The 14791-nt window shown below is 51.6% G+C and overlaps 3 protein-coding genes across 8 annotated transcripts in view; all 3 read left to right on the forward strand.

The window, feature by feature from the left end:
* Positions 1 to 7864, forward strand: part of Col7a1 (collagen type VII alpha 1 chain) — a 37003-nt gene extending 29139 nt beyond the window's left edge. For 2 of the 3 annotated variants that reach the window (XM_058574808.1, XM_046431644.2), the window contains 25 exons: positions 39 to 146; positions 926 to 997; positions 1130 to 1165; positions 1390 to 1449; positions 1569 to 1613; positions 1846 to 1881; positions 1987 to 2022; positions 2102 to 2158; positions 2275 to 2346; positions 2791 to 2862; positions 3069 to 3104; positions 3408 to 3488; positions 3718 to 3771; positions 3846 to 3899; positions 3993 to 4055; positions 4442 to 4504; positions 4609 to 4725; positions 5024 to 5101; positions 5196 to 5249; positions 5409 to 5457; positions 6348 to 6380; positions 6504 to 6593; positions 6803 to 6895; positions 6986 to 7183; positions 7527 to 7864. In XM_058574808.1, coding sequence (XP_058430791.1) covers positions 39 to 146; positions 926 to 997; positions 1130 to 1165; positions 1390 to 1449; positions 1569 to 1613; positions 1846 to 1881; positions 1987 to 2022; positions 2102 to 2158; positions 2275 to 2346; positions 2791 to 2862; positions 3069 to 3104; positions 3408 to 3488; positions 3718 to 3771; positions 3846 to 3899; positions 3993 to 4055; positions 4442 to 4504; positions 4609 to 4725; positions 5024 to 5101; positions 5196 to 5249; positions 5409 to 5457; positions 6348 to 6380; positions 6504 to 6593; positions 6803 to 6895; positions 6986 to 7183; positions 7527 to 7543 — 1674 coding nt within the window. In that variant the 3' untranslated portion in view covers positions 7544 to 7864. Of the gene's footprint in view, positions 1 to 38; positions 147 to 925; positions 998 to 1129; positions 1166 to 1389; positions 1450 to 1568; positions 1614 to 1845; positions 1882 to 1986; positions 2023 to 2101; positions 2159 to 2274; positions 2361 to 2790; positions 2863 to 3068; positions 3105 to 3407; positions 3489 to 3717; positions 3772 to 3845; positions 3900 to 3992; positions 4056 to 4441; positions 4505 to 4608; positions 4726 to 5023; positions 5102 to 5195; positions 5250 to 5408; positions 5458 to 6347; positions 6381 to 6503; positions 6594 to 6802; positions 6896 to 6985; positions 7184 to 7526 lie in introns of those variants that run through there. The other variant, XR_009225613.1, reaches the window with a different exon arrangement.
* Positions 7865 to 8228: 364 nt separating this feature from the next.
* On the forward strand, positions 8229 to 9782 carry Ucn2 (urocortin 2). Its single transcript, XM_046431209.2, has one exon. The coding sequence runs from the start codon at positions 8768 to 8770 to the stop codon at positions 9107 to 9109; it is 342 nt and encodes a 113-aa protein (XP_046287165.1). The 5' UTR covers positions 8229 to 8767; the 3' UTR covers positions 9110 to 9782.
* A 747-nt stretch (positions 9783 to 10529) lies between these two features.
* Pfkfb4 (6-phosphofructo-2-kinase/fructose-2,6-biphosphatase 4) overlaps positions 10530 to 14791 on the forward strand; it is a 43680-nt gene continuing 39418 nt past the window's right edge. The window contains exon 1 of one of the 4 annotated variants that reach the window (XM_046431760.2): positions 10530 to 10626. In XM_046431760.2, coding sequence (XP_046287716.1) covers positions 10563 to 10626 — 64 coding nt within the window. In that variant the 5' untranslated portion in view covers positions 10530 to 10562. Of the gene's footprint in view, positions 10627 to 14085; positions 14279 to 14791 lie in introns of those variants that run through there. The other 3 variants (XM_046431762.2, XM_058574845.1, XM_046431759.2) reach the window with 3 other exon arrangements.

Below are 14791 nucleotides of genomic sequence, written 5' to 3' on the forward strand. Positions count from 1 at the left end.
CCATATAACCCCTTCTCCATTTGCTCTCTCTCCTTCAGGGAGACCTGGGCCCTCCTGGTAATCCTGGTGCTCCTGGTGTTGTTGGGTTTCCTGGTCAGACAGGCCCTCGAGGAGAGATGGGCCAGCCAGGCCCCAGTGGAGAGCGGGTGAGTGGCTGAGAACACATGGGAGCTTGATGACTTATTTTTTAAAAATGCTAATTAATTATACATGACAGTGGAATGCATTTGACACATTGTACACAAATGGAGCATAACTTCTCATTCTTCTGGCTGTAATGGTGCTGAGTCACATCAAAAGTATAATCATACATGTATATAGGGTAATAATGTCTGTCTCATTCTACTGTTTTTCCCATCCCTACCACCCCACCCCTCCCTTTACTCCCCTCTGCACAATCCAAAGTTCCTTCATTCTATCCTTCCCCTCCCTGTCACCATGGATCAACATCTGCTTATCAGAAAAAATATTTGGCCTTTGTTTTTTTTGAGATTGGCTTATTTCACTTAGCATGGTATTCTCTATTTCCATCCATTTACATGCAAATGCCATCATTTCAATTATTCTTTAAGGCTTAGTAATATTTCATTGTGTATATGTACCACATTTTCTTTATTCATTCATCTGTGGAAGGGCATCTAGGTTGGTTTTATAGGTCAGCTTTGTGAATTGAGCTGCTATAAACATTGATGTTGCTGCATCACTGTAGTATGCTGATTTTAAGTCCTTTGGGTATAAACCTAGGGATTGATACCTGGGTCACATAGTGGTTCCATTCCATGACTTGATGACTTCAAGACTTCTAAATCTAGTGGTGGGTGAGGAGGAGGGAAACCAGACCCTGTCTTAGGGGCTCCTCACTTGAGAAGAAGAGAAAGAAGTTTCTTAAGTTACTTTCTGCCTTTCTTGCCCCATTTTCCTATAGGGTCTGGCAGGCCTCCCAGGAAGAGAAGGTCCCCCAGGCCCCTTGGGACCACCTGGACCACCAGGGTCAGCGGTGAGTAGAAGTGTCCCAATGCCCCATGAGTCTGTCCACATGAGAATTTATAATGGGGATAGACCACACTGCAGGGCTGGGTATGTGTGGGCTTTAAGGACCATAGGACCTTTACCTTATTCTGACCCACAGGGAGTGCCTGGAGCCTCTGGACTGAAAGGAGACAAGGTAGGTGGAATGCTACCTTGGCTTTAGTGTGCTTATTCTTTGTGCCTCTCTCTTTGCCTGTCCCCAAGCTGTCTCACTAGTCCCCTCAAATCCTCATAGCTTATGGTCATCTTCTTTTTCCTGTGCTCTAGTCACCTCCAACCTCCAACCTCCACTAATCTCCCATGGCCCTCTGTCCCCCACTGAGTCCCCTCACTTATCCAGGATATTCTGTTGATCTTCAGGGAGACCCTGGAGCAGGGCTTCCTGGGCCCCGAGGCGAGCGTGGCGAGCCAGGTATCCGGGTATGTATGTCTTCTCATAGCCAGGCCCACTGCCAGAGAGGCAGACAATGACTCCTTCATGACCACTCTTGCCTTGAATTTCCAACCCCTGAGTCAATTAACTTAATGTCACCATCCAGGGTGAAGACGGCCACCCTGGTCAGGAGGGACCTCGAGGACTCATGGTGGGTTCCTTTGGGAAAAGTGCCAGGAGTATGACTTCAGTACCCTGACTGTCCCCTATATGCCCTTGAGATACTCTCTGCAGTCCACCCCAGCCTTCTAATTCTCCTTGTCTGCTCTAGCTCTCTGTTTCCTTCATCCCCCCTCTGTCCCTCTCTCTTTGCCTCTCCCTGAGCTGTCTCCTCACTAGTCCCCTCAAATCTTCATAGCTTATGGTCATCTTCCTTCATGTAGGGGCCCCCAGGCATCCGGGGGGACAGAGGAGAGAAGGTAAGAATGTAGGTAAAATGCCCCTGTGGTGAGTGGGGTGGGGCGTATAATTCAGGACTAAAGGCTCCTCAGCTTGAATGAGATTCACATTCTTTTACCCAATAGGGTGATGCTGGAACTGCAGGGCTAAAGGGTGACAAGGTGAGTGTGGGCATGGGGGATGGGAAGAGCAAGAGATTGGGGTGCTCTTGACTCTGTTGACTACTCTCTGCCTTCTCAGGGTGACTCAGCTGTGATTGTGGGGCCTCCAGGGCCACGGGGTGCCAAGGGGGACATGGTGAGTGAGTCTTATTCATGTGCAGATTGGGTCTTCCTTAGTGTGACAGGGAATCCTGTGGCGATGAAAACTCAAAGGTCTCAAGCTCTGACCCTCATTCCTAATTTCTGACCCAGGGTGAACGAGGGCCTCAGGGCTTAGATGGTGACAAAGGACCTCGGGGAGACAATGGAAACCCTGGTGACAAGGTACAGGGAAGAGGGTGGGTATACTATATGGAGCCCTGAAGGGTATGGGGATTCCATAGTGGGTCTGTGAGTGTAGGAGGGGTCTTTCTGGGGATTAGGGGCAGGGTTTCTGTAGGCTGTAGTGACTTGAGAGAGTGGGGATAGAGGGAGGGCTTTAGGGCTTTAATGTAAGAAGTTGGGTAGACTGTGGCTCTATGAAGTTCCTGAAAGCAGGCTCCTTGGGTGTTAGGGTAGTCCAGATGGGATTAAGAGCCTAGCGTAAGAGGGAAAGGCAGGAGTCTGGGGGTCCCAGAGCAATAAATGAGTTGTTGAATCCTGGGTAGAAGGGAGGGAGCCACTGGGGTCAGTGGGAGTGACACTGAGGAACCTGTCCTAACTTGGAGGCGCCAGTCATCCTCCAGCCTGGTATGGTCCTGACTGTTCCTCTCCTGGTCCCTCCCACAGGGCACCAAGGGGGAGCCTGGTGACAAGGGCTCCACTGGGTCAATGGGAGCTCGAGGACTCATAGGACCCAAGGTAAACTCTGCACTAGAGTCAAACACACATTACGCACACCTGTCCCTGGGTGTCTCCTAAGTGTTGTAGGGATCCTCGTTCCCTCGCTGTTGGCCACATGAGTGTTAACACAGATTTCTGGCCTCGGGGGTGCCAACTAGCTGCAACAGATAGGCCAGCATGAAGAATGGTCACATTGAAGGTTTCTCCCATAATGTTTCTTATAGGGTGAGCCTGGTGTTGCAGGGATCCCTGGTGACCCGGTAAGTGCTTCCACTCCCACAGAGACCTCCTGTGGGAACTCCATCTCCATGGTGGTCTCACTCATGTAGCTTTTGACCTTATGGTGACCAATGTCTCAAGATGTCTTCCTGTTGCCCAGGGGACCTGCCTCCATAGTAATACTCTATGATGGTTTTGCCTGCCCAAAGTGACTCTTCCCCATGCCAAACTTTTCCCTTCCCGTGCTGCTGGCCTCCTCGGTGATTGTTACCTTATGATGTTCCCTGCTGCAACTCTTCACTAATTTCCTTTGACCTCATGTCTACACCTTACCCCCACCCCAGGGAGCCCCAGGAAAGGATGGAGCACCTGGTTTCCGAGGAGACAAAGGAGATACTGGCTTCATGGGCCCCAGGGGCATCAAGGTGGGAAGGGGATCAGGTTTTTTGTTTTGTTCTGTTCTTCTTGTCAGGAAGGCTGGATACTGGAGGGTGAGGAAGCTGGGGTCAGATGTTAGGGTATCCAGGGATGAATGTTGGGTGTTAGGTCAGATGTTGGAATGTCTAAAGTCTGTTGGGGGAGTTAGTTTTAGGGTGAAGAGCTCATATGGTGAAGTACCTGGAAGTTTCTTTCTCACCTGCTTTTTGCCCTTAGGGTGAACGGGGGATGAAGGGAGCCTGTGGCCTTGATGGAGAGAAGGGAGACAAGGTACAGAGGTAAAAGTTAGTGTGGGGACCATGGTATCTGGTACCCAAGACTGACCCCAAACCTGATGCCTGTAGGGAGAAGCTGGTCTTCCTGGCCGTCCAGGGCTGGTAGGACGAAAAGGAGAGATGGTGAGTATGAGGAACACCCAGAATGAGGAGGACCAAGTGGGCCAGGTGGGATACGGCTGGGCCAGGGTCTAAGCTCTGTTTTCTTTTCTCCAGGGGGAGCCTGGTGTGCCAGGCCAGTCTGGGGCTCCTGGCAAAGAGGGCCTGATTGGTCCCAAGGTACAGGATCTCTTGAGTGGTCATGATGGGGAGTCAGGATGGGGCAAGGAAAGCTACAATAGGGTGATGAGGGTTTAAGGTCAAGGAAGGTTGTAGAGGGTTCAGGTGTTGGGGGATGGTGTGGGGCTAGTCGTGAGATTTCAGGATGGGCAAGGATCACAGTGGAGAGTTTAGATGAAAAAGTGGAACATGGAGCAGAGGTTCATGTATATCAGGGTGGTGGGTTATAGACGGGTTGGTGTCATGGGGATCACAGCTGGTAATCACAGATGCTCAGATCATGGAAGGTTGTAAGCATTGAGCCTGGGGACTCATGGGAGTTTGGGGAGGTTCAGGATCTGAGGGAGGTCAAGGCAAAGTGTCTCTTATGTTTCTTCTGTTCCCAGGGTGACCGAGGCTTTGATGGACAGTTAGGACCCAAGGGTGACCAGGGTGAGAAAGGAGAGCGGGTAAGTCAAGGTCAAGATCATGGTAAACTGAGGAGAGCATGCTCTTTGGGAGTGAGTTCATCTTTCAAGATTTTTATTACTGACCCTATCCCATCTCTCTTCAGGGATCCCCAGGAATTGTGGGTTTTCCAGGTCCTAGGGGCAATGATGGTGCTAGTGGTCCCCCAGGGCCACCTGGTGGTGTTGGTCCCAAAGGCCCTGAAGGACTTCAGGGTCAGAAAGTAAGAGTTCTTGACTGAATTCTCTGACTCCTAAGCTCTGAACCTCCCTACCCTTTTGTTTTTGGTATGGGGGAGTGGTGCTAGGGATTGAACCCAGGGCTTCACATATGTTAGGCAAGTACCCTACCACTGAGCTACATTTTTAACCCTCCCTACCTTTCCTACCTCTCGGACTTCTGACTTTGCAACCCATTCCCCAGTCTCCTTGCCCCAACCTCTGAAGCTGTGATCCCAAATTTGCCTGTTTTCTGACCCTTACCAACTCTGGTCTTGCTCACTTGATCCTTGTGTCTGGCAGGGTGAGCGAGGTCCCCCTGGAGAGAGTGTGGTAGGGGCCCCTGGGGCTCCTGGGACCCCTGGTGAGAGAGGAGAGCAGGTAAGTGGGATTTCTAGGCTCGAGGTCAAAGATTGGGGTGACCCTGATGTCCCTGAACCTGAGGTCACAGCCTATTCTTATCTGTTGCACATAGGGGCGGCCAGGGCCCATTGGTCCCCGTGGAGAGAAGGGAGAAGCTGCATTGACAGTAAGTGTGGGTCTTTGTGGGCTAGGGCTCTGTCTCCACACCCAACACCCTGAGCCCCTGGACCCTAGGCTCCTGACTCTTTTTGACCCCTGCATTATGTGCCTGATGTCACTTCTGTGATTCATGGGTTCTTCATGGTCCTTGTGGTCTTGTCTCCAGGAGGATGACATTCGGGGCTTTGTGCGTCAGGAGATGAGTCAGCATTGTGGTGAGTGAGCCTAGCCTGGAGTGTCTGGTACCTTGTCCCACTCTGTCCCAGAACACCTAGATAGGGGCTGACAGGTCCCCAATACTTACAGGAGGCAAGTGTCAAAGAGATGAGTTGAGATGGATAGGTATTCAGAAGGGCACACATACTGTAGGACAGGATGCTGACAGAAATTCTCTCAGTGATGAGAGATGCGCAGCAGATGTAGATAGCCACAAAGTTGAGGATTTCAGAGTCGCCATGTGTGGAGGGAATAGAGGAGGAAGCAGAGCTGGTCCCACTGGCTCTGACACAAGCCAGGCAGCGATGAATTTGGGAACATCAGAGTGAAGCTCTGCTCTTCCTCTCTTTCTCTTTGTAATTTTTTTTTTTAATATTTATTTTTTTAGTTGTAGTTGGACACAATACCTTTATTTCACTTATTTATTTTTATGTGGTGCTGAGGATTGAACCCAGGGTCTCGCATGTGTGAGGCGAGCGCTCTACCACTGAGCCACAACCCCAGCTCTGTAATTTTTTGATTAATTCTTTTGTTTGTACTTTTTCCTCTTTTTTTTTGCAACTGCATTTATTGTCTATGCCTACCTGTTTCTGTCTCCCTCTATTCTTGCCCTTTGTTGACCTTTTCCCAATTTCTCATTCCTGTCTACTTCTCCTCTATCTTTCTTCCTCTTTCTCCCTCTTTTCACTCTCTCTCTTTGCCTCCTTCTCTCTATCCTTCTACCTATCATTCTCTCTATTGGTCCTTCTATCACTGTCTCTCCTGCTGTTTCTCTGTACATCTCAATCTCCCTCTGTGTGTGTGTATATGTGTGTGTGTTTGTGTGTGTCTTCCCATCTTTCTTTTGTCTCTTTCTCCCTTCATCATTGTCTCTTTCTACCCTTTTCAGCCTGCCAGGGACAGTTTATTGCATCTGGATCACGTGAGTAGTTTTCTGTGCCTAGAACTTTCTTCACCCTAGGTCCTGCCCTGTCTATCACCTGGGGAGTGGCTGGTATGGCCGCTCATGATGACCCCACGTGTCATCACTTGTTCTTTGCTCCAGGACCCCTCCCTAGTTATGCTGCAGACACAGCTGGCACCCAGATGCACAGGCCAGTGCCTGTACTCCGTGTCTCTCATGTAGAAGAGGAAGGTGAGAATGACTGGACCATGGGGCATGTATGGATGGAACATGGGCATGTATCTAGGTGCTCATGCATGCAGAGCACATGCCATGCACATAGGGTCCACATGCAGGGCATATGCATGGATACCCTTATGCACACAGGGGGAGATTAGTGCTGCCCACACTACCCCAGGGCCAGCAGCTTCTCCCTCATGGTATATCCCACTGTGCTGTAGACCAAGTGCCCCCTGAAGATGACGAGTTCTCAGAATACTCTGAGTATTCTGTGGAGGAATACCAGGACCTTGAGGTTCCTTGGGATGGTGATGGTGAGAATGAGGGATGTGCCTAGAGGGGTTCAGGTAAGGGCAGGTGGAGCCATTCCCTGCTGGCCTCTCATTGATCCCCATTGACCCCAGACCCCTGCTCCCTACCTCTGGATGAGGGCTCCTGTACTGCCTTCACCCTGCGCTGGTACCATCGGGCTGTGCCAGGCAGGACAAAGGCCTGTCACCCCTTTGTCTATGGTGGCTGTGGAGGGAATGCCAACCGTTTTGGAACTCGTGAAGCCTGTGAGCGCCGCTGCCTGCCCCACGTGATCCAGAGCCAGAAAACAGGTAGAGGCTTAGCCCCACCTCAGCAGGGAACTGGGCCCTGAGGATCAAGGTCATGAGTGAGAAGCTCCCTCAGAGTGGGGGACCTGGGATGGACCCCCCAGATGAAAGAACTGAATACAGAACCTCAACTGTAGAACTCCCATTATGGTCCCTCTCCATGTTCCCTTCTTTAAAGACCTGAGTATGGGTCCTTCTCTGAGTCAGAGCCCCACCTACTGCTAGGCTTCTGGTCCCCACAGCACTCCCTATCCCGCCAGAAGGTGTTTTGCCGTGTTTCTCTGTGGTCTGCATACTGTGTAAGGGGGTCAGGGGCTGAAGACAGTCTCTAACCTGCTCCACCCAGGTGCTGCCCAGAGTTGATGAGCTGCTGTTTAGTGTCCCCTGGAAGAATCTGGATCTCAACAGGTCCTGCTGTCCCTCCCCTTGGTGCTAGAGACCTCTGTGCACATGAGCGTGTGTGTGCATGTCCATTATTTCAGTGACTTGGTCCTGTGGGTCTAGCCTTTGTCCCTATGGACAAACCCCCATTGTGGCTCCTGCCTCCCTGGTGGATGACTCACCATGGGGGGTGGCTATGGGCAGTGAGCGGAGGTGACTTGCGTCTGACCCACCCCTTGACCCAGGCCTGTGATGCCATGGTGCTGATTCTGGGGGGCATTAAAGCTGCTGTTTTAAAATGTCCTTGTTATGACTTCTTGGGGGTGATGTTGTGGGGGGCATATTTTCCCTCGGGGGAGTCAGTATTGCATGAATACAAAGTCCTGCTGCACCGCCATGGTCATTTTCCTGTGACCCTCAGAAAGAAGCAGATAAAGATGTGTCCTTACTGCTTGCTAGGAGGGGATGAGTCATAGGTGGGGGCTGCCTCATGCCAGGAAACACCCACCTCCCACCACAGTGGGCTAGTGGAGATAAATGGGCCCAGAAGTGGAGCAGAGGGTCAGAACATAGGATAGCATCGCCTGATCCCAGCCCCAGCAGCCATAGACATCGCAACTTACCCCAGAGGAAGCTGTCAGTGGTAGGACTGGTGTTGGGTCGGGAGAGGTCTTGGGGGTTGAGTGGTCCTTGGGTTCAAGTTCATGGAGATATATGGACCTGGGAGGGTCTGAGGTCTCCAGCTGCTTCTCTGCCTCAAGGATTCCCATTCCTACTACTTCTTCTTAAATCAGCTGTCTGTTTTTTCTGACTCTGAATCTGTTTCCATCATGGTGTCTCTGGATGGTTTCTGTCTCTGTCTTTTCTTCCAGTCTCCTATTTTGCTCTGCCTTCATCTCATTCATCTCCCTTTCCTTCTCCTTTCCCCCCTCTTTTGTGTTTTTGATTTCTCTCATTCCCCTTTTCAATCTTTCTGTCTGGGGGCCCCCCTTCTCTGTTTAGCTCTGTCTTGATTTACTCTAGCTTTCTTCTCATCCCTTTATCTTTGTCTCTCACTGACTTTCTCTCTGTCCCTGGCCTGGCCTCCCTGTCTGTCTCTTTGACTCTTCCTCTCTCTCTCTCTGCTCTTGCCATCTGTTTCTGTCTGTTAACCATAGTTGACAGAGCCCCTTCCCTGAGCCTGTTTTCTCCTCACAGCCTGACCACATGATGACCAGGTGGGCTCCGCTGGTGCTGATGGTCCTGATGTTGGGCAGAGTCATGGTTGTTTCAGTGACCCCTATCCCAGCCTTCCAGATTCTTCCTCAGAACTATTCCCAGACCACTCCTTTCTCTGTGTCCTTGAAGAGCCCCTCAGCTACTGCCACAAGTCCCTCAGCTGCCTGGAGCTACTCAAGCCCTGTACCCCGCCTTGGACCACGTATCGCCCTCTCACTGGATGTCCCCATTGGCCTCCTACAGATTTTACTGGAGCAGGCCCGGGCCAGGGCTTCCAGGGAGCAGGCTGCAACCAATGCTCGCATCCTGGCTCACATTGGCCGCCGCTAAGCCTGAGAGAGAGAGGGTTATAATGATGGGGTTGGTCTGGATGGAAAAACATAGAGGATGGCAACAGAGCTGGATCATACTACATCTGGGCAGAGTGCACTTGAACACCACTGTAATAGGCCACTGCCAAGTAGTGTCTTATCCCATCTGAGTGTACCACAGTCAGGGGCTCTGGACACCTTGGACATTGTTGTATTGATGTCTTGCCATGCCTGTGTACTCTACAGACTTACAGTATGTTTGGAAAGTTTGAACAGTACCATACAAGGTCACTGCCAAGTACAATATTGCTATGTCTTGGTGCTCCACAGTCACAGGGCATCTGGACATTATTACATGGGGTAACCATCATGTTATATTCAGAAGCCTCAAAACAAGAAACGAACACTGCATCTGAGACCAGTCCATCTAAGGCCTACAGGTTTTTCCCCCTCCTAGGCCACCACACATGGAAGTGCTGGCTGAAGTTTACATACATGTGTTCTGCTTCACGAGGCAGCTTCTATCCCAGATAGATACGACTGTACACAGAAAGTCTGACCATTGTGTCTTACCTTGTGGGTGTCTGTGCACGTGTGGCTGAGTCTCTATGTGCTGCCTTTTACAAACAAAGCTCTGACAGCTGAGTATGTGAGCAAGATGTGTGTGGGGGGGTGTAAGAGAACAGGGAGGAGTGGGTACTTGTCCCTCAAACCTGCATGAAGCACACGTACCACATAACTGGGCATTGTCTTTCACATACCCAGTTTTGATTCTTGGAAACAAAGACTCGGGAGAGGCGGCTTAGTCTGCCAAGCTCCAATCTAACTCTATCCAGTCCTTACTGAATTATCCTGAGCAAAGGTGTTCTGTAAAGCAGAGTGATGCCACTAAGCTTCTTGGGAGCACTGAGTGACATAGTGTACATGAAGGTTGTGGCTGCAAGAGGCACTCAATAAACATCAAGTGATTGAAGGATGGGATGGACAAGAATCACACAGTCATGTGCACCCATGCAGTGACGCAGGAGGGTTGAGTCACACCTAGCTTTTCTGTCCTTTTGTCCACCCTCCTTCACCACCCTCTTTTAACTGATTTGGTCCCTTAGTTTGGAAGTAGGTTTTGCCTATTTCACATCTTCTACTCCATTACTGACCTAGAGCTAGGACTGACTTCCTGGGTGCGAGGACAGGCCTGCCTGAGGATGGGGCAGGCACTCCAGGCAAGGTAGACAACTCCACCGAAAGACAAGGGCAGCTCTGACTGGAAAGAGGCAACACTGGCCAGCCAGAGTGTGGCTGCCGGCCTGGATGGGGCCCCCAGTGTCAACCTCACAGTACTAAGCAGCCCTGGCAGGCGGGCCCAGGGCCGCTGGAGAGGCGGGGCTGCTGTACTCTGAGCCTGTCAGAGGGCGGGGTTGCCCTACTCTTCCCAAGCCGCAGGGGGCGGTGGCCCTGGTCAGTTCGGAGACAGGATGGACACAGGCACGTTAAGAGGCAGATCTCTGACCGACCCGGGGCTGGGGAGCAGCGGGCAGGGTAGGCACGGGGCAGTGTGGGGAGTGTGGGGGGGAATGGGAAAAGACCTGGGCACAGCGAGGGTGGTACTGGAGGGGATATGAGAGTGTTGGGATTTTCCCCCTGGTTTAGGGGTGCTCTGAGGAGGCATCAGTCTGTCACTGGCCTGGAGGCAGGGAAACACTGTTGCTTTGCAGGGGAGATGGGGCTGGGCCAAGGGGGAGCTATAAATAGTGTCTTCCTTTAGTCCAGGGGGGAGGGACAGCCAGCTGGAGCTGCCTGAGGCCCTCCCACTTTGCCCCTTGCTGGCCTCAAAGGGGTCATATTCTTCTACCTCCCTTTTAAGGGGTCATCCAATTTGGGGAGGACTAGAGGCTCATTTGGGAAGTTTTTCATATGATGTGGCTTTAGCTATTAAACCAGCATTTCTAGGGCACCTACCATGTGCTTGAGCTGGTCCTGAGCTTCTGAAAGCACCTACTGTGTATTCTGTTTTGCTCATGTCTCTCTGGGCCCTTTCTCTGTGCCCTGACTTGTCTCAAATTACTTTGAGCACTTACTGTGTGCCCTGTGCTGGAGTGGAATCAGGAAGTACAGATCAGAGTTCATAAGCTGCTTCTTACATGGTTCTATAGCCCCAAGTAAGACCCTCACACTCTGTGTGCTCTGGGCTACTGGGGACAGTCCCTTCTGGAAATGGCTAGAAGAGGCCAGGATTCCTAAGGACCTCCACCCCCCCAGCAATGGCAGCATTAGGTGAGGGAATAAAGAGGAAGGGAGGCAGCAGAGAGCAGCAGGCCCTGCTACAACTTGCCTGTCCCTATATACATGCCTGGGTACAGGGCTTGTTGGTACGTGTGCTTCTGCATGTGCATATGCAAGCTTGTGTGCACTGGCGTGTGAGTCTGTGTGGCATGCATTGAGCCTGCCCCCCATCCTTATGCTGCGAACGGTGGCATATTGGTTCCACCAGAATTCAGCAACAGATAAACAGACTGGAAAGAGTATGAGCCTTGAGAACTATGGGTTGAAGACTTTAGCCACACCCCACGGCTTCTGGCCTGTGACACTGGGAGGGGGTTTGGTGGTCAGTGCAGAGGGGGCACCCTGGGAGCCAACTGGAATCAGGTCAGTTACGTTCATGGTGGGGAGAGGCTGAGCCAGACATGTTCACCTATGAGTACACAGTGATATCCCAGCACACTTCCCATACCTGAGACAGGAAAGCTGGCACACTTTGGGATGCCCTGAGGAAGGAAAAGTCATGAGGACCAGTTATTTTATGGGGTACCTACTGATCCTGGGAGATGCAGACAGCCAGGAGAGAATTTCAATGAAGTGAACAACCAAGAGCCTGGGTGTGGAGGTTCAGCAATAGTGTAAAGGTGTGGGAGGTGAGGTTTTGAAGGCTGGGAATTGAGCTAAGTTCTTCCTGCATTGTGGACTGGCTCTTGGACAGACCATCAATTTTCTACCTAAGAAATAAGGCCATGGGAGGGGAGATGGTGATTACCTTCAGAGTAGATGTAGACCTTGGCTTTGGGAAGGGCCCTAGACCCTGACATTGACCTCCCAGATGAGTATATGGACATGGGAGGATGTGTCTGGGTCAGCCCAAGGTCAGCTGGGGAAGTGTGGGAGTTTACAGAGCTAAGGTGTTTCCTATGAATCAGGCTCATACTGTCTGGATGTAGAAATAGTCCTAGTTGCTTTGTCTTCCCTGGCTGTTTCCACTCCCTGCTCTCTACTAACATCCAGGAAGGCTACAGAAGAAGACAGAAGGCAGGCCTCAGGAGGTGCTGGGTGTTAGAGGAGACAGTCTCTACAATGAGTGTTGGACAGAATATGGGTGTGTGGCAATGATGTTTCGTTAGCCAGGATTGCCCCAAGATGGCCTTGGCAGTGGCCAGGCGAAAGGCAGGAGAGTTGGCTGTGTCAAGAACAGAATGAGTGGCTTTGGGGAACTAGGAAGCAGGTGGATGATCACAAGAGCCCTGGAGGGGAATGGGTGATGGAAAATGCAGCTGGAGAATGAGGAAGGAGGAAATGGTGGACCCTGCTTCAGGCAGGGCATTCCCCAGAGTAGGCAGCTAGAGCTGGTTTCAGGCAAGGTCCAGGTAGGCTTCCGGCATTTAGACCTTCTGAACCTTCATTTCCTTAAGTAGGCAAGATGTTTGTTATCAGTCATCTCAAGTCATGGAAGAAGGTGCAGCATGAACTGACAATGAGGTCAGCTTTGTTCTACATGCCCAGATCTTCTGGCTGAGTACACTGGGCAGAGAACTTCAGTTTGCAGGGACCCTGCTAGGGATGTGATGGTGGACATCACTAGAGGGCAGTGTGATCCAGGTTCAAGCCATATTTGTGAGGGCTAGGGCAGAAAGTGTCCCAAATTTGGACAGGCAGGGTTGGCAATCAGAGGAGGCAGGAGCCTGAAGGGGCTGGGCGGGTGCCAAACACATGAGAGTCAACCAGAAGGTTTCCCGAATTTCTGGATCTCTTCCTTGCCGCCTGTGCATTTGCAAAGACAGGAAGGAGATAAATAATATACTGAATCAGAACACTAATTTGTTTTGGAACAGAATTCTCAGAATGATTTGACACATTTAGTCTACACCACAATCTCTTAAGATTAATGACCAGCGCACCCATTTTCCTGATGAAGAGGAAGAAGCTATTTAAATTATTTTAAAAATGCATAAACTTACGATGAACATTTAATTGGTAAAAATGAAATCCTGGCAAGAGAATTAAGATGTGGCCAGGGTTTAGTGAATCCTCAAATAACTCAGTCACAAGATCCTGCGCATTTGCTCTAGGAGGGCAGGAGTTTAGTTTGTGCTCCCCAATAGCCAAAAACAAGAGAGAAACTCCATCGATCCTGAGATCTGTCATGTGTCTCTGTGCATAGGATAAAGGAGCTCTTCCTGCGGCGAGGAGCAGGTTGGTTTTATGGACCGGGGAGAATCTCAAGGCTCGAGCCAGACCAGGTGGTTCAGCGCAGGACCAGGAGGGCGGGGCAATTAATGGCAGGGACAGCGGACCAGGGGTTGGAGTCACGCGGAAGCCGCCAGGCTTGTTCAGATTAACCCGGCCCTGCAGATCATGCAAGCCTCGCTGTATTGCGCGCAAACACTTCCCTCCTAGGGGACTGGAGGTCAAGCTCAGCAGGAAGCGGAAGCCCTGCTTGCCGTGAAGGCGGGGCTTAAATTCCCTGGGAGGGGATCAGGGAGACCCACAGAAATCAGCAGAGCGTGATAGGTTCGCGCATCCGGGGCGGGGCCTGCATAATCCGGGCATTGGGCCTGGTGGAAATTGAGCATGCGTATTCTCGGGGCGTGCTTGGTCCAAAAAAAAAAAAAAAAGGACTGTTGGAGAGGTGGGCATGCGTAGTCGGAGCCTGGTCCTTCTGTTAGGGTGGAGCTTATTCATTTGGGGGCGGGACCCGAGGGAAGACTGAATAGCGTTGTCGCGGCTCGAAGAGGGGCGGAGCCTGAGGGGCGGGACCTCGGGTGGCCCGAGGTGGCCTGGCTGCTGGGTCCTCAGCGGCGCAGTCCGACTAGTCTCGGCCCGGGGATGGCGTCCCCACGGGAACTGACCCAGAACCCACTGAAGAAGATCTGGATGCCGTACAGCAATGGGAGACCTGCTCTGCACGCCTGCCAACGTGGTGGTGAGGGGAGGGAGGTGCACCGGGATAGGTGGATAGAGGGCTTGGGTGGGAGTCTCTCGTGGAGAGGGAACAGGGGACTGGTGGGGAACCGGCACAGGCTATTATAACTGGTGGGAGGAGTCGGGGTTTGTGGGGGAGTTGGGGACGGTTGAAGAGGCGTGACAGTGGTGGGCTGAAGTGTGGTGGAGCAGGGAGTGGGTTCAGGTGTGTGGGGCTATTTCTGCTTGATAGGGTAGGTCTGGCCACCCTATCGGGGAAGGGACTGGCTTCTTTGCTCCCCATTCTGTACCCAGGGCCTTCCGCTAAGGGAGTACTTCGTGGAGAACTGAGCTGTGTGGCACTAGGAGAATCACTTGGCCTCTCTGAGTCCGAATTTTCAAAGGCCTAAGTATGGGCTAGTCCTCCAGAAGGAGAATGGGTGCTCCTTGGCCTTAATACCACGTTTTGGGAGGAGCTTTAGGGAATTACAAAGATGGGTCCATTATGGCATAGTGGTCTTATTGCCTCTATGAC

The sequence above is a fragment of the Marmota monax genome, unplaced genomic scaffold, assembly GCF_021218885.2.
Source record: "Marmota monax isolate L192 unplaced genomic scaffold, Marmota_monax_Labrador192_F-V1.1 WCK01_AAM20220418_F8-fsc00022, whole genome shotgun sequence".
In the NCBI taxonomy this organism is placed as follows: domain Eukaryota; kingdom Metazoa; phylum Chordata; class Mammalia; order Rodentia; family Sciuridae; genus Marmota; species Marmota monax.